Source organism: Varroa destructor, unplaced genomic scaffold, assembly GCF_002443255.2.
Source record: "Varroa destructor unplaced genomic scaffold, Vdes_3.0 BEIS01000001.1, whole genome shotgun sequence".
Taxonomy (NCBI): Eukaryota; Metazoa; Arthropoda; class Arachnida; order Mesostigmata; family Varroidae; genus Varroa; species Varroa destructor.
In genome coordinates this window covers 50,005,871-50,030,749 of record NW_019211454.1, presented here as the reverse complement: position 1 = coordinate 50,030,749, position 24,879 = coordinate 50,005,871, and the positions used below count along the sequence as shown (strand labels likewise).

The 24,879-nt window shown below is 40.2% G+C and overlaps 1 protein-coding gene across 6 annotated transcripts; it reads right to left on the bottom strand.

Annotated features, from left to right (window-relative positions):
* Positions 1-7,117: 7,117 nt before the first annotated feature.
* On the bottom strand, positions 7,118-16,634 carry LOC111253613 (uncharacterized). Of its 6 annotated transcripts, none has more exons than XR_015328603.1 (5): positions 15,987-16,634; positions 10,475-10,743; positions 9,082-9,519; positions 8,336-8,430; positions 7,118-7,297 (listed from the first exon to the last, which is right to left on the bottom strand). XR_015328603.1 is itself a non-coding variant. In XM_086990380.1 (5 exons), the coding sequence occupies exons 3-5, from the start codon at positions 9,286-9,288 to the stop codon at positions 7,258-7,260; spliced, it is 354 nt and encodes a 117-aa protein (XP_086846506.1). In that variant the 5' UTR covers positions 9,289-9,519; positions 10,475-10,743; positions 15,987-16,634; the 3' UTR covers positions 7,118-7,257. The 6 variants fall into 6 exon arrangements, 3 of the variants coding, with proteins under 3 accessions (XP_086846506.1, XP_086846495.1, XP_086846500.1); XR_002674733.2 differs by having other exon boundaries at positions 8,336-8,442; positions 9,082-9,198; positions 15,987-16,627; XM_086990380.1 differs by having other exon boundaries at positions 8,336-8,442.
* Between the last annotated feature and the right edge of the window lie 8,245 nt (positions 16,635-24,879).

The window sequence follows — 24,879 nt, the reverse complement described above, 5'->3', positions numbered from 1 at the left end:
AGATCGACTGTCGATTTGTGAATGAATTCAATGTTTACCGCTTTTATATATAGCTATTTAATCATCATGTATATTTGCACAAGAAACGGATACACGACTGGCATTGTTCACTACTAGCATTACTAAATGTTGGACAACGTATGATAACCTAGAGTAAATAATTTCGACAACTGTAATAAGAATAATATTATATATATATATAAGAAGAAGAAGAAGAATAAATAACAAGAGAAGAATCCCAGGATGACAAATCACCGTAAATGTTGCTAATTAAGATGTCTTCGTGCCTGTAGTCTATCAACAAAGCGTATCGTCATCTCGTTTCGCTATAACCTGTGGCAACCGGTGTTCCTAAAAGATCGAATGCCGAACCTGATTGCGGTTGAGCTTTTTGACCCTGTAGTGAGTGATACACCATGAAACTAGGCTCCAGTCTCAGTCGTGGACATAACCTAGCGTCGCGTCATGCTGCAGGACGTCTACCCAAAAATTCGTTACCTGTTCGCTTACATCAGTACGTGACACCGTGGTTCTAACCGCCTTGGACTGCAGATAAACGCATAGACAGGTGGGCCAAGCGAGCTCTTTTCTCTGCGTACGCATTATACTTTGTCGCTTCCTGGTCCCACGCCGTTGTGATCAAGTATTTATGCAGATATCATTTTATTCATTACTATAATCGCAAATATAACGACCGTATCGATATGTTCATAACGAAAATCAACAATCAAGAACTGTTTAAGGGATTCAAGCGTCTTATCTTTGAGGGTTACCATAAATGATCTCTATAATTACTTGTAAGAAACGCGGCTGCCGAGCGCTTTCTAATGCTATGTGCGCCTGATAATTAGAGCCTCAGCACTTCCTATGGAGAACTGGAACTTTTTAATTTCCAGTTTTCCTTTTTCTTCAGTTAATGAAATTAAAACTGATCGAAAACTAAACGTGAGATCCATCCGTCGTCCAAGCGATGACCAAACATAATTAACTACGTTGTTCAAAAGAAGTTTCCGCCTTCTCGTATTTGCGAGTGAAGGATTCATAGAATTTTATGACGCGTCACAAAGTTACATTTAGAGTAGTTGTTTTTGCTAAATTAAATTAAATACTTCACAGAAATGATCGTGCAGCCTTTAAAAGACTATTTTAGCAAGAGCAAATTACATCTCTAATAGCAACTTTAGTGCACCTGTGGATCTACGTAATCGTTAACCATCAACTAATATTCGTACTCCACTGAAGACACCCACCGTGTTTATTACATAACCCCCTGTTAGATGATCAACTAAAGCGCGTCGCCTGGTAAACAACAGTTCAAACATTATTGTAACAGGTTACAAACACCATCATATTAGATTATCTGTAGCCATCCAAAGTCTGTCGTCATTCGTTAACCACCATATAGACCATGCCAGAACCGAGTGTGCCCTGCAGGGGGTGGTCCTGCGCCAGCAGCCCCCGCCATGTCGTCCTTCTTAATGAAGTCTGACCGCAGCAATGCACTGTGTCAGATTTTGTGGAAATATGCAGATATGTGAGTCATACTCTACAAGGCATCGTTACGACATCGGCTGAAGTGCACCATTTACCGTCATCCAGTTAGCAGAAGAACGAGCCCCAGAGAGACAAACGCCCACTGGGCGATATTCTCAGACCTTGGCTGGAACAAGTCACAACAGCTTCAACATCAGCATGGCCCAATTACGACAGGAGGGATACAGCACCACCACCCGCTTGTACCTCTTAAGGGATATAAAGTGAAAGGGCACCATACATAAAGATCGCAGGCACACGTAGGTATAAATTCTCATCTCGCTACAGCTGTATCTGCTAGTCCTGGTCGCAATGGTTTCTGCCCCCGCCGCTGTTCTTCGCCTCAACGCCCTGTTTTGGCGACCGATTCTTCGAATACACTTCTTTCTGCTCGTTATTATATTACTCGCAATGACGTCACCGGCACCATCGTATAGCGGACTACACAGATTCTCAGTTTGGTCAGAGCCCATGTAAAGCACATACGGCTAGATGTTTTTGTAAACACGATAAACGCACATATGCATGTTATCTGGTGTATCAGAAAGTGTGAACATTATAAACTGATCGAGCACGTAAACCTAGGCAGGATCTCAGCTAGCGAAGTATTTTATTAGTCCTGATTTAGTTAGGTCGGACTGAGCTGGCAGGACCGGATCTGAAATAACAGAACGATAATTTCGAAGTTACGAAGGTAAAGTGTTTGCTCCTTTTGCAAGAATTTGCGAAGCTGGGGTTTGTCAATTGAATGCATGTTTCTCTGTAGTTTTAACTGTATTCTTCTAGGAAAAGCAGGCTTTTGTACCATATGGATGCCATAACCGTCCTGTAGGTTTCAATAGGTATTCATTACGGCGAGGCATATTTTACTAATTAAACTTCGATGTGTGATTCCATCAGTTCGGGTAAGTTGAATGAAGTAAGCTGTTGGCACAAACTTCTCATTATGGCATACGTTCCTATTAAAAAGCTGTCTTATTCTATACTCTCTATACTATAAATGAAAAGAAGAGATAGCGATTTAAGTTACTGTTCCCTAACTTCCTGCCAAATAAAGTTCTATCAAAATACCATATACAGCATTTATATATAAAAATCGTTTGACGATATTTTGCATCGATCTTGACAATCGTGTGTGAATTATTTTATAATTTAACATAAGTTAAAAGTATCGGGACTATTTAGAGCTGGTTGAAAGAATTGCTAGCCGTTTGTTATGCAGCTTGTGTACGTCTTATCATCATCGACATGGGTCTCCAACGTGTAAGATATTGCTTTCCAGCAATGGTCTTAAAATCAAAGAAACACCTAGTCTTAGAAACGTTCTTGATCAAGCTATAAGAAAAACAAATTTTCAATATAAAAAGTATCAAAACCTATAAGTGCAACCTTTGACCTCTACGAAAAACGGTAGCTATAAAAATGTAGCTGATTGTTGCTACCGTTATCGTTCAACCGGACATATAAAAAATAGTACTATCGTTCAGTGGATCGTCTGGTCCAAACTATTCGAATTTTCATTTACTGTCCAATTTACGGTCTTTATCACCTTTACATTAATAAATGTAGCTTCGTCTATCCAATTCCATAGCTCTGGTCATATTTGAATTTTTCTGGATGAAAAAAGGTAAGCGCAGAGTAATGGGTCACTGCGATGTAAGTTTAATATCCATAGAGCCAACATTAAGCGAATCGTGCACTAATGTTACTGCCTCAGTGAAATGAAAAAATCATTGTTAGCAGTTTATGTTTTTTGTTTCTGTTGGAATATATATATATATATATATATATATATACTACGTGCAAAAGGCAGCGAAATCGTTCGGTTATTTTAAGATCGATGTTTGTTTTCGTTACTTTGAATCGGCATCCAGACAAACGCGGTCCTTAATTTTTCCAACTAAGAATGGAGTTTCTCAGGTTTTCGAGAATCATTGAATTTCACACTATTCGAGTGTGGTACAAATATATTAAGGTAACAAAATAATTCGGCAGCCTGCCCCCGATCTGGACGCTCAGTGCTGACAGTGAAATCCTGGTTGCCGTTACTGCTATCGCTACTCATCTAAGTTGGATAACCCCTTGAGAACGAAAAGTGGCAATACAGACAACACAAAGAAAATCCACTTGCCGAGGTAAATCAAATTGACAGGGAAGCGAACCATCCCACCGTGATCAGAAAAGATCCCCGGTCTTCTGTTTGATAGAGTCGGACAGAAACGATACTCCTTTCTTACCACACTTGACACACATAAACATTGCCGGCTATATTCTTATGAAACGGGGATTAAATTGTGAAAATCAGTGTTTGTGGAAGTGCCTTCGCGATCCAGTTGTCGCTAGATCGAACAACTATTGTTACCCTGTTGTTGGCATTAATTGAAATTCGTCTGAACCTTCGCCTGGTTATCGTTATAGTAATCTCTACAACCCCATTGAAAACCGTGAAATCGGTCCACATAAAGATTAGATTAGATATACTGGTTTATATAAAGTGTAGTTTGATATACCTTAGATGTCCGCAAACATTGATCAGAATAATGATATGCGGACTGGCCTGTGGTATAGAGGCAAGGCTCATTTGCTGGAAATACCTTTTAAAAGACTAAAATAGTTGAATATATAGCAACTTAGCTTGAAAATACTTTGCAGTTCCTTCGCACCGTGGACAATTCTCTAAATGCAAACCATTTTCGTTCAGAAAATCGAAGCTTTAATAACTAAATCGTAACTGACTTAAGAGAAAAACGTATAAGGAAATATCACTTTTGTAGTACATTTTTTGTTTAAGATAAAAAAAAATCAGGCAATTGCCAAGTGTGACAATATCATTTCTTTTTTTGACCAGTTCTGGTAAACGGCATTATCCAGTGAAATTTATTTTATACAGATATGTAAAATATCAATGAAATGTTTATGGTGTTTCAATAACGTGTGGTGCTGCCTAGCTTGCTATACTGTTAAGTTTTTTGAATTTGTTTCATTTGTTTGATAAGCAAAAGGCGCAACACAGATCGACAGTATAGTTTCAGATAGGATACGCAGTAGTCTGTATTACGGAGCAAGCAGTGAAAGATGATTTTAATCTGGCATGGAGGGCGTATCCACCAACTGCTTCCTTGTAATAAACGCCTACTTTATAGGCAGTAAAGACATGAATTAATTTTGACCAGCCGAGAAACCAGCAAGCGTCGAACAGATTTCAGGTATCTTTTAAAAAATTATGGATAAATTGTAGTAGATTAGATCTCTATTTGTTTTTCTAATAAAGCAAATCTTTTTTTATGATAAAGAGCAAAAATGGTGCTTTTCACTTAAAACGGCCTATTACTAAAGTGTTGCGGTAATCAAGAACTAAACGGATTATGTCACTATTCCTTATAAGAGCCTTATGTAACAGCTTTGAGATCAATTGGCTAAACGCTACGTACTCGTTCTCTGCTGCGCTTTTCAGGCTAGTGCAAACCTTCCGACAGTTAGGGAACATGGACTTTTTTTTTTAACGATCCATTTTCTGCTCATCTGGTTGTTCAAAGACTGGATCTATTTCTATAGGGGGTTAATCGAAACGAAGGCTCTCCGTATCTCTTGTGAAATACCTGATGATCACATTTCCCCTCGAAGGTACCCTGTGGCACATCTGCAAAAAAGTTCGCGTTTAACGTTTTTTTTTTTTTTATATGTTTTGCTTTCTGTAAGCGAGCAAACATGAAAATATTGCCTGTTCGCCAAAATACTGATAGTCCTCATTGCTCGAGCTGTTGTTTTGAGTGAAACTAAACTAGTAAAGCTCGTAGAGCTATTTAACAGCCCCAGGATAACGAATATGCTTAATAAGTTCTTCAGATATATCTACTTAGGCACCGTGTGAGGTACACTCCTGTGAGACTTTATTACTGCAGACCCACTTGCAGTTCTGCTTAAAAGGAATGCATACAAAAATGGTTCATCTGAAAGCTTTGAGAGAGTAAATTTAAAGATCAAGCTCCAATCCCAGTTCGCCGAGCGTAGAATAAAAATCGGTGACTGTATAAACCGGCAGGAGCGGGAAAGGCTTTGTTAGGCAGATAGTAATCCATTTCATTAGACATACATTGCGGGATGGTGTTGCGAAAAGCTACGACCGGATAGTTGTTTTAAAACTACAACTTGAGGTCTGAAAGTATTTTTCATCTTAAGTTCCTCTGCTTTGAACCACTAAGAAACATTTTCTTCAAAAAAATGTTTGGAACGTAGATCCATAAAAAGTTTACCTTAGAACAGACTAATAAGTTCATCAGATTCTCAGCTAGCCTAATATAATTATATCATACCTGCCACTCGCTGTAGATTAATCCTTGACGTAAAATCGATTTATTTTTTTATTTGATTTTTATCAATACAGCGCCCGTTCTACGGAGACGTGTAAACATACTGACCCTATGTATAAACTAATACATATAATAGAATTGCCCCTAGACATTTCTGATTTTCAAAAGAAAGGGGTCGGCCCCTATGTATGCTGGTTTCGGCCAGTCCACCCCGTATACAGGTGGGAATATTTAATCCGGTGCTCTGACTGGTGTTGGGATGCACAGGAAAAGCTGTATTATTACTGCTAAGGTGTATCTCTAACCGCCTCACAAAAACCTAGTACAATCAACTGCAGCAAAGGCCTTATTGCAGAGAAGGTATGACGGTCATATACTTTTCTATTTCGGTTTCACAACGATACTAACTTCTGAAAACTGAATCGATCTAAAAGGTAACGTCTTACTATGGATATTGTCGACTTCCGAAATTCTATGCAGTCTTTATGCGAACTCTCTCGAGTTACTTTGTTTGTTAAATAGTATTTTTCATTATAACAAACAATGGGCGAAGTTCAAATGAATATCGGTTACTTAATGCAATATTGATCAACGTAATGATGAATTTTGTGGGTCACGCTGCCTGAATTAGGGGGGTACTATCCTGTACACCAAGTCGACCCTGTCTAAATTTAAACTTTCTTTAGTGACTTAGTTCGTGTGCTTCGCAGCGGTAGCGAAAACTCTTGATTATGACCATTGTAGTAATGGAAGATACCACTATACAGGTATGCCCGTAGTCTTCTTCTTTATTTTTTAGTTTTGCGGCAAACCAAAAACAAGACCGAAAATCACAGAGAAGTTTTCGCCAAATAATACCCTGAGAATGGAAATTATTGCAGGCAAAGCGACTTTTTTTTATAGGCTGGAAACACAATCTCTCAAATATAATACGTAGTAAGTGTCTCTGTGTTTCAAGTTTTACGTCTGGCAACGTCGTGAGGCATTCTGTCGGACGGTTGGTTCCCAGTACGAAACAAAGTGTGTCTATATAAAGGTTCGAACCTAGACCACGGTGTCCCTAATCAGGGAGTATCTAGAGCCATTCTACAACTGTCTGCTTAGATAAGATAAGCCCTAAACACCTGCGCTCCTTACTTTCAGTTCCACGTAATTGTGCTTAATGCAACACAAGTTTTGTACTCGAAGATTACCTAACGAAGTTATATCCTTTTATTTAAAAAGAGTATAAAACTCTTATAAATCTAAATAATTTATTATCTGTTGTAGCTCAACGAAAATTTCGGGCAAAATACACTAGCAGCTTGTATTCTTTTTATATCTCGGACATTCTGTATTCAAGTATAGAACATATCAGATATACATTTTGAAGCATCCATGAAAACAGTGCTATACTCGTAAACATGCATCTGCATTAGTTTGTTACGATCCACTGAGATGTAACTGACAGTAACCTAGAAGGTCAAACAGGCAGACGAGTTAGACAGTGTGCAAGCTTGAACTTACTTTGTTCGGTCTGTACATAGGGTCAACTCGAATCACAATAATTATTATTGAGTTGCTGATACTGAAGCCCTCAGAGGCAATTTACGTACTGCCGAGTTTTAGGGGCTTGGTTTATTGTTGTAAAGTGATCGATAACCGAAATTCCCTTTTGGGAACAGGACATAGCTTGTTACTCGTTTCCTGCAGCATAGAACGCGCGTGCTGATTTGACCCAATGTAGGACCCATTCAGGGAACTGGCTAAATTAAATCACTGAGCTCGTATAACAACAACAACGTAATTATTGCAACGTAAATCGAGCTATTTTAATGCTTGGACGATTTTATTTTTAGCTTTACGCCCTTCAATATTCCAATGCTAACTAGTAACACATCTAATAAAACAAGTGACAATATAATACTGCCGTTTGTGTCTATTTACGTACGATGCACGTATATGTATTCTTAATAAATAGCGTACACTGAAGCCAGCACGTATTAAGCTTATTACAAGCAAAGACTCTACTAATTGGTTCGGTAGTTAATTGAGCTCTTCTTTCTAATGCAATTACTAGCCAGCACATGAAAGACGAAGCGCCAATAAAAGGATATATAAGGGAAGAGCTAGTCGAACCGAACAATATCTGCCAACTTAATATATTGGCGTATTTCTTCGTCAAGTTATCGCTTCTGTATAATTTTAAAGTAGGTTTGCTTCAGTGAAATTTTGATGAAATCACGAGTTCCTATCTGCATGTGCTATTTTTTGTATTAAGCGGTCTTGGACTGTTCGAATACGACCCAGAAGCAAATGGTAAAGTAAACCTCTGGGCACCTGATCATGGCGAGCAGTATGGAGCACATCATAATGTATTAAAGAGCGCAGCGATTAACTTAGCATTGATACGACAAATACAGCCAATTCTTCGATCGAATGAAAGTTATATGACCCGAACACATTCAAGATCGACTATCATCTCCGGCAAAGTCAAGTGGGCTCATATTTACCTCCTCACCTTGACCAATCTGCGTAAGTACACAAGGTTGTGCCACGAACCGTTTTGAAAGATACAATGACTGGTCACGGACTTCACTTTGCCGAACTTTGCGTTTTCCTAAAAGTTATGCTGAAGTGTTATTCTTACCGAGTTATTAATTTGGACAATCTGTGAAGTTAGCGTGCAGAATAACCTCCTTGTTTCGACTCCAAAATACTAAATGAGGTTTATCACATTTACCTTATCCAGTAGGCAAGACATACTATTATTTATAAATCCAAATCGAATACCAAGGAAATAGTACAGCTTCCTATCGCATAGTCGAGCTCATCGATGTGCTTGTTGCTCTATTTTTCTTTGACTAGAATCTTTGTTCCTTTAATAATGGAAAGCGTTTCATCTACCTGAGAGCATTTGTACGGCCTTGGACAGAGTCCAATATGCCTAATTTAAAGCCCGCCACTTTCAACCCGTAACGGGCACGAGCACACGTTTTATTAATTAAGGAAGCTTGCCTATAGCTAAAACCATGTGATTTCGATCTGTATTTACAGTTAAAGGATAAAATTACTTTCTCAACGAATATTTCTTATTATGTACTGTACAAAAAGTGACAATCCGGCGTCGTCTTAATAACATCTTTGCAGAACACTTCAATATTATTTTGAATTGATATAATTTAGTAAAATTGTATAAGAAGAATACTATCATATATACAGTATATATTTCTAAGATGCGCTGGTCAGGTACTATTACCTTTGAGTAACTTTTTTTTTTATTGGACGTTTGGGATGATGTAGTCCCGTCCTTTATTTGCCGCAGATGCAATGCGCGCGCAGTGTTGTCGTCCAAATATGTCGTCCCGAGGAAAATCTGGTTGGCCATTAGAGAAAAACGTGAATAGAAGTGAGAAAAAGAAACGGTAAGAGAGCTGAGCTCAGGCCGGCGATAGGTGAGGGCCATCCCGTAAATGACTGAATGATAGAACGAAAGGCGAACGAAGTATCACTTCGAGTACACATCATCACCGACACCGGCGCTGACGCGATTGCCTCTGCCAGCGATCGTTATGCCGTCAACGTGCTCTTATCGTGATGATTTATTAATCGCACCGATGGCGACTCTTCTCTATTGGCAAAGGTTTGGAGGGATGAGTAACGAACCTGGTGTGTCTCGTCAAACTCGGTGCAGGAACTATGAAACGGAGCGTTTGAAAGTAATTTTGTAAGCCGAAGAAGGCTCGAATCCGTTTTAGCGCTGATATATTAGTAGTCCTTTACTTTTATGCGCATCACATATTTGTTAAGTCTGTATAAAGGTTTGACGACAGCGCCAGTAACTTAATACTAGATCAGAGTAAAGGATCCAAATCGTGTACATATTTGTTTATAGATCTTATCATAGACTGCACAGAGGGCAAAAACAATTAATCAAAGATGAGTTGATTGGATGCGGTTTGTAAATGAATATTTATAGGGTATACGGTTTGTTTGCTTAACGGCGGTTATAGCCGTAATTTGCTTTATTGGTATCACCCATAAAATAGCTTTCTCGGTCCACTTGTTTTATTGTTGTCTGTTGCTATAGAAAAAAATAATGAATCTGATTCATGAGTGTCAAGGAAGTTGAATGAACTAGCCAAAATCACTGGTAAGCATGTGCTCTAAATTCTACAGCAGTGTGTTGTGACCAATGACAATCACCGAACGTTAAACGAGTTCATAGAGGAACCTTCTTATCAAAAGATTCAACGAAAAGGCACTGACCACCAACTTGAGTAATCTTCTAAAAAATTACTTTTTCCTTCTGTATCACGTCTTTTCTAGGGGGAATCTCTAACGAGTGTCAGTGTTCTCTGTTAAATTTGTATATTAGGTTATATATTAAATGAATAATAACTTTTTCGCTATTTGCTTTAAATGTATATACATATTTAAATTAGATTTTCTAAAATAGGTAGACTTTCCTAGGGAATTTAATTAACAGTAGATTGTTTGGGGAAGGCAGCTCTTTGTAATGAAGCGTGCTGTAACGCGTGCCTTTTCTAGCAATCTTTTAGCAGCTACAGGATAGCTTTTAAGGCTTATAGGAACCAACAGAAACGCCGGTAACGTCTGCATATTTCAATATCAGCCGACTTGGAACTTACTGGCTTGATTGCACGTTCCCTATAGTATCGTGCAGTGCATAATAAACCGGATAAGGTGGCGTTGGTTGTCCATGCTACGAAAGGACGGAGAGGTGTTTGTCATCATAAAAGTATTCGTAGTTGTGCAAATTTTATAAATGAATTAGTCCTTTTTGTTGTCGCGAGTGTGTCCCGCCATGAATTATGAACCATAGTCAATACGCATCCAAAGAAAGAAGACCTTTGAGAACGGAGGGTCATCCCTCCTTTGACCAGCAAGTCAAAGAACCCTGAAAATGATCGAGTGAACACTTAATTAGGTTAGTCGATAATGAGGTCACCGTAAAGGAGACGACGCAGGTTAACACGAGATTATTAATTCATCGATTATTCTAAATGCAATTTAATATCAATGTCATAATTGATAGCGGAGATGATTTTGCATGATACGGAACCTTAAAAAGTAGATTTTTTACTTAAAGAACCTTAAAAAATGATACGGCACCACGAGGACATTCGTCGCGCTGTCTCGAAGGAAACGACTAGATCCAGATTATGTGGATTCTAAGGTTGTAGTGCTGACGTTCATCTCGAGAGAAATTCAATTGTTACAGGTTCTTCTGCCAGTTTATATACTTCGAATTCATTTTAAAGCTACCCCCATTGAAAGGTGAACCTTAGAGAAAAGAAAAATATTGCAACGCTGAATTACTGTGAAGGGACGTTTATGTCCTGAGACACACAACTGATGGCATGTGTGTCTGCTTCTCGATAATTGCCTCGCTAGACAAAAGGCGCGACTAGCCTACAAGCGGTTATTGTAAAATGGGTAGAGTTTTAGGCATATCCAAAATATTTGCCAAATTCATGCTAAAAGGTCCGGTTGGTTGTACTTCTAATGTAGGTATGTAATTTGTCAGATTTTACTGTGACTTAAAGAGTCATAGTGAAATCTGGCAATTGGAGCGTAGCGTTTCTAAACCTAAAAAATACAGAATACAAAAGGCTGATTTTTCTGACGTCGGTACCGCGCAAGCTGACAGAAACTGATTTCGTTTCAGAATTTTAACGAGCGGTTGCTTTCAACTCACGTAGCAGTAACATGACTAAATACTAACATCGGTGTATAAAAAAAACAAATACAGTTAAACAATGTAGTAAAAGGTATGACACTATACGTAATAATAGTCAAACCAATTTTACGGCAAGCTTCTCAAATTGCAAGACAAAGTGACAAAATATTTGAAAGATGTCTAAACAGATTGTTTCTACGGGGTTGAGTCCACCCGGTTCCTTGCGAGCAACTCAATGCGTTTAAGGTAACCATCATCAAGATCTATACTTAATTGATTAGTTAATTCGAACCGGTTAAATGGTAGAACATCATTGTACATTTTGTGCAGGGTTTTTTTTCTAATGTTTTGATCTGTTTCTTTTTTACAACTACCTAAAATATTGGCTTGCCTGCCCGGCTCAATCGAGTTCCAAGAGATTACGGTTATGTTTTTATTTCTAAAGGAAATGCCATTCTTTCGAACTACACCTATATACATAAAGGAAACAAGTTACTCTAGGGCTTCTTTGCAATGGTGTCCACTTCACATTCGGTCCTCGACCGTTCTCTCGCAGGCTGACTCTTAAGGCTACCAAGCAATTTCAGTATTTCTGTAACGTCCTGCTATCGCTACACAAAATCTCAGGTAGATCGTCAAATTGTATTTGAAACTTTCCTCGAAGGCCTATACTTTTGCCCTAAAATCATCAGTTCGGATTCGCAAATAAATATACGAAAATTATCATTTCGTTTAGGTCAGACATTGACTATGCCAATAGCGGAATTATCTGTGGTGAGCCGAAAGAACTGACTTGCTGTATCTTTGCGTTCATAAATTGACAGGTCTAAGTAGCGTTGCAGTTACTCGTTACGTATAGAATGTTTAAAGGCAAAGCTACATACACCTAAACAGTAGCAGAACGTTTACTTAGGCCTTTTCGGTTAAAGTCATTTACTGCGGATTTTAGCTTTGTTGGTTCCATTTTAAAAAGCTCGACAGCTTTATTGGGATGAAGAAAGATGTATCTCTAGTCTTTCACAGACTCACCTTCGTCTCCGACAGCTATACCGACTTTTATACAGGAAACCACTCTTTTCAACAACGTTTCTGAATCTTTGCTCTATTCTGGTCCCAATTCTTTGCGTCCGCGTCCCTAGCAGGCGTACATGTTTATAAAAGGCTTTGCCCTTAGGAACAAGCACCTTACCTTTTTTCCATTTTAGTGGAAAATGGCCTAAGCTTCTAATCCGCGTGGGAACTACAGCGATTATGTTAGGGAAGTCCTTAAAAAGGGTCCTTGTAACTACCTGTCCGGACCCGGCGCTTTATCTCTTCTGATTCATTTTCTTGCTTGCAATATCTATCCCCTCGTAACAGGTGAGATCTATTCATCAGAGTCTAGGCGTGTAAACTCAGCTCGATCAAAGAGGCTATGGGGCTAAAGCAAGGATCTTGGTACTTTCATCTTTTCTTCTTCTAGCAGAACATACATCTTCGTCCTCATTGCTTTCTCTCTCACGAACGTATAAGGGCAACTCCATGAGTCTTCCCGTATTTCTTGCAAAAGGTTGATCCGGCAGTTGTTCTTGCTATCCTCTTTCCGCTTTCCTCTTTTTTGTCGCCCCTCAACTGGAAAACGCCTAGGTTGTCGCCAGCTTTTGCTTTCATGGGTTTCATCCTTACTCGGTTACATGTCGGTCGACTCGAGTAATCTTTTCATTCCACGGGTAGTTTGGTTTTCATTCTTGACTTATCTCACAAAACCTTGCTCCAAAAACTTCTACGAAAACTCTTGGTAAATCCTCCTCACTTTTTAAATCAACATATTCCTGTATCCAGCTTTTCCCCAGTCTTTTTCCCAGATACACCGGACATTCTATGACCAGGAACCCTGCTTATTCGGCTTGGATGTACAGAAAACTCTATATAGTATTATGGTCGCTGAGTACTTCTTGCACCTCAAGCACTCTCCAGCTATCAAGACTGGCCACCTGATCCACCTGGCATATCGTGAGATCTATGAAAGAGGAATTCAGGTGAAGTTGGCCCTGAGAAATTAGCACGCCGCCTCTGTTTGGCATTGTCAGGCTTTGCCTGACCATCAACTCTAGCAGTTGCCGACCTATTCCATCTGTCCTCTAAGCTCCATATTACCGATGCCGCATGCATAGGGAAAACCCTCACCCGCTCCGCTACCCGTTGCAGCGCTTCCTCTGTTTTTAATGCGTGCTGCGCCATTGAGGCGTCCATGTCATTTGCCGGTTGTTCCATAGGCCAGTTTTAGACTCACTAATGGTTTCTAGGTGAGCCCCATTTCCTCGAGCCAACTCCTTAAGTAAATCATGTTACAATTTAGACGAAGGTCTCTCTGATCACTACTCGTTTGCTTGCTAAAAAGTTGAAGAAAGTCTCTCTACTGTGTCGCTTTCGTTTTCTGTTTACTGTACTATGCATTTCATCGAAGCTAAAACGCTGCCGAAATAGCCCGGATCATATGCCCTGTGTACAGCAACGTTATTATTAAGAGGCTCACTCGAAAGTGGTTTAGCAAATTTGAAAACGATATCCGCAACCTACAAGATACTTCCTGCTTTGGCCGCCCGTCCAAACTTGATGACGATAATTTGAAGACACCTCTGAAGAAATACGGCTGACACATAACTTGTCAATTGGCCGAAAATATGGGCTGCAGTTATACGATCATCGTTAACTACCTTCTGTCTTCTGGATTTACACGAAGGTTTCAACCCTGGGTACCTCATGGACTCCCCGACTCACACCGGGGGGTAAGAAGTGGTGTTGGTATGTCAACTTGAAATAGAGAACGGAATGGGTGGCACTAGGAAAGAAGCTCAAACCGACAAGATAGTCATGCAAAAAAGGTTACGTTTGGCGTTTGGTGGGCCCAAAGGCTGATACAGTTGGAATGAGTCCCGACAAACCAGAGAGCTCACAGGCATATTTATATGGCCCACTTACATCAAGCGAACCAGGCTATTCAGGAGAAAAGATCCGATAAACGAGGTCAGGTTATTCTGCTTCATGAGAACGTCAAGTCAGATCGACAATCACCGTCAAAGGTGTCCTCCTGGATTCCAAATGGGAGGTTTCGTTGTAGCTTCCATATCCTCCGGACCCTGCCCCGACAGGATTTCACCGTTCCCATTCACTGGGCAATCACCTCCATAGCACTTACATTCGACATGGACCAAGAACTCAAAACATGGTTGGAAAGCTTCTTTGAGACGAAACTCGCTACCTTCTAGCGAGTCTGCATATATTATACAGTAAAATGATGAAAGAACGTCATAAGCAACCACGGGAGACACATAAGATAATAACAAAAAACGTATAAAAAAGTAATAAAAAATGCGGTGTTTTCTATGCAGCAAAAAAAAAAAACGAGAAAACTTTCTTTATCACTTTTGTGTATTGCAAACATTTGTTTGTGTATTGCAAACGGCTTCCGGTTATATGAATACATCATCTGCCGACTGTTGCGTCATAGACAGCCGTTTGATCTTGTTGATGATCATACTAAAACACCTAATCAGCCTAACGGTTTCTATGCGAATAGATTGACAACAATGTAGAAATTAGCTAGTGATTTATATGCTATAATATGTTGCAGTTTGATGTTTTCAAAAAAATGTAGGACAGTGAATGGTACAATGATAATTATGCAGCCTCAAAGCTGGAGGGTCAAAACAATTTATTCATTAAGTAAAAGTGATTTTGACTCGAATAGCAATAAAGGTATGTCCGGTTTCCTTTAAAAGCTAAAGACTTATCGTTAACAGGGTTCAAAATAGCAACGGTATATTGGCACCATTTTTCATTTCGCTTGTTCTCTAAAAAAAAAAAGTTATGTGGATGAAGTATTATGCCTATATGTCGATAGAAAAATCTTTCACAGGCGGATTTGGTCAATATTAGTATCATTCGCTTCGATAATGGCGCTAACCGGCCCTGCACTTGTGTTTCGTACAAACGGATGTGTTATCTTCTTAAGAAACATATAGTCCCTCATGTTTTCCATTCGATATATTAATTATTCATGGATTGTCTTTTTCGTACCCTCTTAATTAATTGAGAAATCATCATAATACAATAAGGTATACACGATTTAATTTAACGAAAGTTTCAAAGGGGTGCTTTATGCAATGATGCGTTCACAACAACGAAGAGCTGGTGTTGAGTTTCTACTTCAAACGCGAGTAACCAACCTCCACCATGATGGATTTTGCACTAATCGCAGTAGATGAACTAATGGCGGCTACAAATAACCGATTCCCCTAAACTGTCGCAATCTATTGCAGGTACCCTATATACAGATTCTATGCATTGGCCTCCTCAAGCCCCATAGAATGAAGCCTGTCTGGCCATGATAAAGCCTACGTGCCCTACGATTAAATGTAATGTACGCAAAATCTCAGCCATCGTTCAGTGATAACTATTGGCTGTTACTGACAACAAACCTTGAGTGATAGAAGAAAGGGATGGCCCAAATGTTTTTCTGACAGTTGATAACTGGACTAATAGAGCTTCAGAGCTTTCCCGCGTATCTGTCAGCAGGCACTAGACTACGCAGGTCGAAGGTTTTCTTTAAAATTTGCAAATCTGCCACTAGTTTCACTTCATTGTTTTCACACATTAGAATTATTCAAGTAAAACTCACTGATGACAAGTCTTAATTGTATTGCCATGTTTTTCTAAGAATACAAGAGATCTCAGATATCGCTTGTTAGTGCTAAACGACGGCGATTTTTTCACAGAACCTACTTAGATAATAGGTAATAATTGTTCTGCTAGAATTTTTTCAAAAACTTTGTACAACATATAAGGTTCTTTTTAATCTAAGATGGCGTCAATAGCAAAAAAGGAATTTAGCGCTGACTGATAACGTCAAGCTGTATTATAACATAGGATCTTCACGGTAGAGCTGGACGAGCCTACTGGAAATAAAAACCATAAGCAAAACCACTGAAAACGAAGGGTCCGTGGACCATCTCAGGATAAACCGAGCGTGAGATTATGGGCAAACGAAAATAAAGTTAATCGAGAATTGATGAATTATTCAGCTGATGCCACGCGAAATAGTAGCAGGTCTAGTGGTTGAAGTCGGCTGAATAACTTGTATTGTCACTTGGAGTAGTATCATAATTGCCATCGGTGTAAGCCGCCGTTCCGCTCTTTGTATACCTGCTCCGTTTCGTGGGTCCAGCTGCAAGAGTTCTTGAACCACGTAACCTTTGATCTAGCTGATTCACCAATCCGCTAAAGAAAATCCGAACATGGGACACAACAACAAAAAAGCGGCCATGACTAGGTAATGCATGTTTCATAATAACAATTATTTATATAAAAAATGTGAATATGGATTTTTTGTAACGACAGGACGATGGAAATCTTCGGGCAGGTAAACCGGGCAGATAAAACCATAACAGTTTCAGTATATTTTAGCAACTTACTAGTAAGCGTTTCGAATCTTGCATTGTTACAAAAATTACATTCTTGGATATCTAAAAAAAAGATATTCTTTGGTAACCTATAGTATTGAAGTATATTTTTATACTTACTCCGACAGGCTGATCGGCAGGGCATCTCGTTACTACTAGAACTGTTTAATTTAGAGGCTCTATGTTAGCAAAGGTGCATACGTATTTGAGTACTGCCGGGAAGTTCAAGTTAATTAAATTAGCACATTAACACTATCCATCAGCAGAAAATGAATCGAGGTTGGACGTGTATCGTGTGTCGAAATTGCGTAACTTCAGTAATGAATACTGATACGTGAATGACTTGCATAAATTAACTTTATTTCGTGTTGAAATGATAAGTGAATTCAAATAAGTGAAATATGTTATTGAGCTCTTTACTGACATACGTGAGCCGACAGCCCATAAAAGAACTCCAAATGTACTTTGATCTTGGGCTGTGTGGTGATAGAAGGCAGTATAACCCAATTAACATCACCGTTGAAGCCATCAACACGTTTTCAGTACTGCCAGCGCAAGGATCAACGAAACACAGGATATTAACGGCGCGTTTTTACTTATGTTTTTGCCAAAAACTCTTAATTGTATTACGATACATAACCTATAGATAAGTGATTACTGCAGTAAAATTTCAATCCTTGAACTATACTGCTCGCCGGTTTGATTTAAAACAAAAAAAAAAAAACTCGAGCGATATACGTACGCTTCACATATTTGATATTTTACGGAGTTAGGTTGTACATTCTTTGTCTTTCTTCAAATATATCCACATGCTGAGAAAAATTTCAACTAGATTCTCGTTCTATAGTCTATCTAACCTGAGCTGCACTTATCACGCATTGTACAATTTGTCAGGTGTCCGGAAGAATCGAAATACTCAGGTGTTCACTGATAATGTTGTCTGCACAAGGCGAACGGCTTATATGTAGTTTCTGTTGTATATTGACATATCGACGGTAAGTTTTGCCCATATCGTTGATGGGTACAGCCTTCTACTGAAAGTATTGGTTTTTGAGTATGAGCTATGGGTGTACAACGGTGCGGTCCGGTGTTTTTTTCTACTGAATATTTCTCCATGATCGCCTATTTTTTCGACAGAGTGCTAGAACCGGCCGTATCGGCCTTCAAACGAGGGCAAAAAAAATCTGTTGAAAACTTCTCGAATGGGTTCACTAGACGTTTATAGGAATTCACTATTAACCTATTTAACCGCCTTGATAAATGGCTGGATCAAGCAGGATTGATATCGAGATAATTTGTTTTAATGCTTGGAAGCTCAACATCATAGGGTTTTAGTAAGTGTTATCATCGTACTCATCGATAGAGTTGGAGTATTGGGATCTTCATAAGTACCGACAACCAGAGCATTTTCGAGTAGAAATAATCGTGCTGACCTTGAGTCTATTCGACGGCGAAGTAAAGTATGCCCTCTGTCAAAGTGGTGAGACAAAAAGCGCCCCGTTGTCTCTAACTTACAGTCACACGGTCAAAGCTATATCGAGACAGGAGTATATTTTATGGAAAAAAGTTTTATTAATGTCCTATTTTTTTTTGTTAATCCCTCCAAAGGATTGATATACGCGCAATCGTCCGTACTGACTACTGTTGTACATTTCCGTATGCTAAAAAGCGAATCTTAAACAGACTGATTTTATAATACGTCACACACACACATGTGTATATACATATATATAATGCATTTAAATTTGCCATGATCGATCAATCCTAATCCGTCAGCCTGTATTCGTTCATTTTCTTTAGGGTCTTCTTTTTGTAATGTTTCCTTTTACACTACACAGTGGCGGCTAGGGACAAATCAGCCACTCGAGTCAGACGATCAGCTAGCGGTCTGACCCGTATTTTCAGAACGACCGCTTCAACATCTGTCATTATGAGTAGTACCCATAGCTCACGATGGCGTCGTTGTGCATTCTAAAGCTGTAAACTGCAGCCCGAGTAGCAGCAGAATTTCTTGTTTGTTGCTCTCCTAACGACACGCGGTAACATCTACATCATTTCGTCTATCTACATCGTTTCGAACGTCCAGAGTTAGCTTCTCGCCATTCCTCTAGTGCGAAGGCCAAAGACGAACGAATAGGCCCAAGACTGCAAACCTGTTTGGTGCAACTATTGTATCGTTGCGTCTTTTGCAGTGACGGCCGAAGCAGCGCAGGAGCCAGAGGATGTTGTGTTGCGGCAAACTGCTAAACCGATTCGGTCCGGCTGCCTTTTAGCCCCTAACGAAACGCTCCCTGCTGACAGCAGCGGGTTTTGGGGGATGAACATACGAACATTGCGTTCTGGTCGCAGGCGAGGGGATGTCAAAGGAGGAAATGCCACTGCCATAGCAGTTATATTACTACTATCGTTATAACTTTATTTCTCCTGGAGACCAGTGAACAGAAAGCAGTAGCTATACATTACGTGAACAACGGGCCAGATAGACCGAACTACTTCTGCATTATTGCTGACTTATAGTGCCTATCACACAGCCGTGTCCAGGAAATGCGATCGAACTGAAGTGTTCAAAATTACAGATTTCCTTTAACCGCCGAGTTTTGTGGAACTCGAAAAATACGCAGCAGCACGTAAAATCGTTGATATTTAATACAGAGATATTGGGAAATTTCTAACTGAGAAGCGTTATAACCAATAAGCCGAGGCGCATCACATCGCAGAGTGTGACAAGTCAATGGATAATCGAGCTAATATAGTTCATTAGCACAGTTAAATAGGTTTTATGAAAAGGCCAAAACGTTATCTGTATTAAATTTTCAATCTAGCCAGGACGGCTGAGTTGTGCGTGAAGGCTAAATGAAACGGTACCCCAAAGCCAACTTCAGAGCCACATCTGTTAGTTCACTACTAAAGCATTGACTCGTTGAATTGTATTAGTCGCAGGACCGAAATATGTACGCTCTACAACAAGCTACGTTTTACTTTAAAGTATTACCATAGAGTTCAAGGTGCTACGACCGAATATCATCCGTGTAGTAGCGTGAAAATTCATTTGCCTTCACACGCCTCTTTTCAAACGTATCGATTAAAAAATGCAAATGCATTGTTCCTGATCAAAAAATGTTGCTTAAGATCGTTGATCTTCACAATCTTGTGCTTTCAATTTATCTATTCACGCGTTTTCAACTGCTATGTAGCAGACGCTATAACCTTATCTATCATCGTGTCAGACCAGTTATTCTAGAGAAAATCGCCATGTCAGACAAAATGCGCTCGGCGCAAAAAACTGCCACAATGAATTAAATATGAAGCAAATTTCAGACTATATATATATATATATATATATATATATATACGATAATTTTCTGGCAATAGTAGTAAACACAAGAAGAAATAAAATAACAGTATTGCACAGAACATAATCGTTACAAAATCCAGATCCAAAGATGTTCAAATATTGCGAGACTTTCCACACAAAATGAAGCCGAAATGCGGTATCTACAAATGTATGGGCGCCCTCGTTCGATCAGAATGTCGTTTACGTATGACCGTTTAAATGCTTGTAGTAAATCAGAACCCTAACGGATTCGGGCCGAAACGCCGACGTACCGCAGCGGGGATCTCCTGGCAGTCTTCTATCCTGAGAATCGCTAGGGCTCTGTTTCAGCCGTTCGGCTGAGGAGGACTGCTGTTGGACGAGTTTACTGCTAGCTCGTTCGTCGGCCCCCAAACCTTATCTCACATCGAGTCGTCTAGGGCTGTCGTCATGGCTGCCATAGCCGTTGCATCGCTCGGCGACTTGAGAGGGCCAATCGTTCTAAATTTATTGGACGACCCTGCACGCATCCCCTGTCACCTCTTCCTCCGCTTCAAGTTTGCTCTGTTCACCCCTTTCTCTCTTTTTCCCTTACCGACGTGGGGACGAGAGGAAAATAACGAGAAAAGTGGACTCCGTGCTTCACCACCATCTATACACAAACAAAGGTCGGGACAGTGATATGTGTACTTTACCAGCGGTGGCTGTGTTAAGCAATCCGGTCGGCTTTCCAATTGTTGACATCAGTGGTACGATGCCTGTAATTCACGTCTGAAGTCCCAATTCAAGTGACCGCTGCTGAGAACGGTACGCAGACCCTGTGTTATGCGTGGTCTCATGAGCAAGTGAGCGTATCCTTTATCTTCAAGATACCGCCAATTACTATGCTATACTACTCGATGTGTGTACTGCGTGTGCATGAGTACTGACCATATACAATATTTCTGCTATCCATAGGTCGCCCTCAGGCAGGGCAAGGCTAGTGAGGTACAGAGAACATTACTGATGCTTAGGGTATTCCGTGTATTCTAACCCGCTTAAGAATGTAGTGGTTAAATTTCGAAGAATATTATTATATTGAGGTTTGAAAGCACCCTTTAGAAAAGATTGTTTAGAAGAAAAAAGGGCTTATATAATAACAAATGCTACCCTGCTCTTCTGTATAGCTAATTCAAAACGTTAACCGCGCACATCTCAGAAAAATGTAAAAAAAAAGCAGCAGAAATAATTAGAAGCCTGAACCACAATTCCGGTGCAACCGTCCTCTTAACACATATATACGATATAAATATCATACAAATAGAACTAAGGTACAAGACTTGGAGCCCCCCAGTCTCAGCTTCACATCGCTCAATACGTAACCGCATCGCAAATTTGGCAGACCCCGTTGTTCCTCCATCTCGGATTATCGGCGACCAAAGTTTCTATCGGAAGAATCAAAATTTCGAACCAGGAACCCGCTAAATTCGACAGCGTGGCAATGAGAGGCAACAGCAGGAGAAATGTAAACATACAGAAGTGATACCTAAGAGCTCGCGCATGCGAGCACAACTTTCAGTGCAAGCTGTGCAGGGAGGCGACGAATATTGTATTTGTGTTCGATGCGAGAAAACTTGTGACAGATACCACGCAATGCTATCTAGTAGCACTTTCATGAAGACGTTTGCCTAATTAACCATCGTAAATAAGACATACGGGTGTGCAATTGATGTATGTGCTAACGCTGGACATGAACCTTTTTAAGGCTAGAAAATAATTTTTTGATTTATATGTAGCATCGATAACGTAACTCAGCAATTGGATAATTTCTATTTTGCGCATTGTTGCGAAGAAATAATATGAAGAAGCGTTAGATATAGCGATTTTTTGCAATACTCTTTAGATAGATCTTCCGCTGTATGAAGAGAAATGATCTTGAGAAAAGTGTTTTAGCATCCGACCAGGATTAATCGCATAATCTATCAAAAATCTTCCACCACCACCACTTGATTTACTTATACTTTACATGTCGATTGTAATGACTCTGCAACACTCTAAACCCAATTATTTCAGAGATGTCAGTAAATTTAAATTATGCTTGGAGTAAATACACTTCAGTTCCCATTCTGTCTGCTAATTCAACTTCCGAAGGACACAGTTTTTAAGTTGATAATTAAGCATCATGCCCACATACAATAGATATTTCGTGCCAAGATATAACTGACCTATGTTTCGGAAGCCACAACTTCAGCTGCTAGTTACAAGCGATTGGATCAGACGCTGGTCAGACGGCTGGGAAGCGCGTTTTTTTTCGTTTGCTTGCTTGCTCTGTGCCTAATGTGCAATAACTATAGCCCCCACCTCTTTTTCACTCACTTTTATTCCCTCCAATGGAGCCAGCTTCCACGAAGTCAGCTTGCACTTTCGGCAAATATCAAACTGGTTACCTTTTTCTCCACTTCTCTACGATGCTTTAATATTCTTCATTATTCGTCGCTTGCATTCATTAATTCAATCATTGACAGAGTACAATAGAGGGCTCCGCCATGCGGCCAGCGCGGACAACGCCGAGATTGACGGGCGGACTGAGCTAGCTATGGTGGCTATCGCCGGTTTATTGAATCCATTGTTCTATGCACAGGCTGTTCAACATCATCCACACGGTCAGGGACCTAGCCATCTGTATAGCGTGGTACCATCGCAACCCATACTGCACAACGACTTTCTCCTCCCCGTCCTGTCTTCTTTGACTTCCCGTCGCGTCCGTTTTCCGTCTTTCTCATCTTCCTGTAAAAGTGCTGCGGCTGTGAAAGAAACGCTGATTAGGTGTTTGGGGTGGCTAACGCTGTTGGGGAGACGAGTCAGCAGACATGCCAGCTAGGGACCCGAGAAACGCAACTAGCTCGAGACAACGGTCTAACAAACGAATATTGTCTTCGTGTGTATTGGCAATTGCCTTGCATGCGTCAAGGGTTTCCACCGGAGTCTCGCTTTAGCTGTCGTTGTCCTCTATGAAGTTCTCTTCATCTTTCTTCCCAGGCTATATAGTGAGGCCTGACGAAACACTGAGCAGGGGTATGGTCGGGGGCACTCTGTAGAAGCAAGCAGAGCGCAGGGAAGCGCAAAGCCACTGGTAGAAACTGAGAGAACAAATGATTAGTAAATGAGCAATTGAGCTATTACTAAAACGTAATTGCTTAGGAAGTCCTTTTGTCAGGGGCACACCAAGTACGACCATTGGAAACGTAAGCTTGCCAGCGAACTATACGTTGCTTGCTCGCGTGGTTCCTCGTAGCTGCCTTATTCTGTGGGTAAACAGAGAGGCAGTACGGTAGCGAAAGAGATAAACATAATTCGTAATGGATACGACAACGACAAAGAGGTACGGAATTCTACTGCGGGGAATGGGAGCGCATAGAACCCTGTAAAAGGCCATAGATATAACACAGAAATCTGTAGGAGAAATAGAGAAATTTCACCTGCAGGACGGTGGAGAAAGAGCAGATGGATTCAAACGAGCCGCGTTAGTGGGTGGTACAGGATTACGCAATCCTTCTACTGGCTTTGGGTGTAACACGTGCTGACCAGGTGGCTTCGCGGGCGGCTGTGTTCGCTTCGGCCCATACTGAAACTTAATTTAGACAAGGGACGTCGCAATAATGCCGCAGTAATCCATATATGATCACATATATGCAAGGGTACACAATCACATAGAGGCGTACATACCCGCATAAACTTTGGTCATAATAACTGGCGGAGAACTAAATCGCGACCAATGAAAATGAAGGACAGCCAGACTTCTAATTGTGCCTGGTTAAGGAGGCAACGCGAGCGACAGTGAAACATGTACGAGTACTAGCTAAGTAAATTAGCTTTGCTAGTTCCTTGTCGGTTAAACAAAAATGTCGGGTAAAAAAAAAACAAAGAAAACGGCGACACAGTAGAGACATCGAAATTTGATGTTGTGGTTGTACGCATGGCGGTATGTGTCATTTTAGTGTTTTGTACGTTGCATCAAAACTAGGGTCGTGCATAAATTCAAAGATTGTCACATGACTACATTTACATCATCTCTATGCTACACACATAAAGGTCTTGTTGATCTTTACAATCCCGAGCTTGGATTTAGGCTGACCAATTTTTCTGGTTCCCTACTTTCCAATTAAGTTTGTAACACGCCGACAATGCCGACGTAGTTTTCGTTCCACAATAATCAATCCCCTTCAGCAGAACTTCATGTGATGAAACGTGTTTCAATAACATGCCACGATCAATTGGCGTCATCATAAAGCACTAATTTAAATTTTCATGTAAAAGTGGGGCGTGCGTATGGCGTCGCTTAAAGCTGGCCATACGTAATCATTAAATAAGTCACATTTAAGGATTGAGTTGTTTGCGACACAGCGGATGGCTTAGCGGCGCCATTAAGTCCGCGTACTAATGCGCTATCTTTTATGTGTATATATATATACAAATGATTGTGCTTTCATTTCGTAATTAGCGCCGAAAAAAATACACTTGTTTTTCTGTTCACGAGCTGCCAGCTTCTGCTTACCAACCGTTTTAATAATCTCTCTTAATATGACGCCTTGCCCTCTGCCTACATGGCATGACTGATAA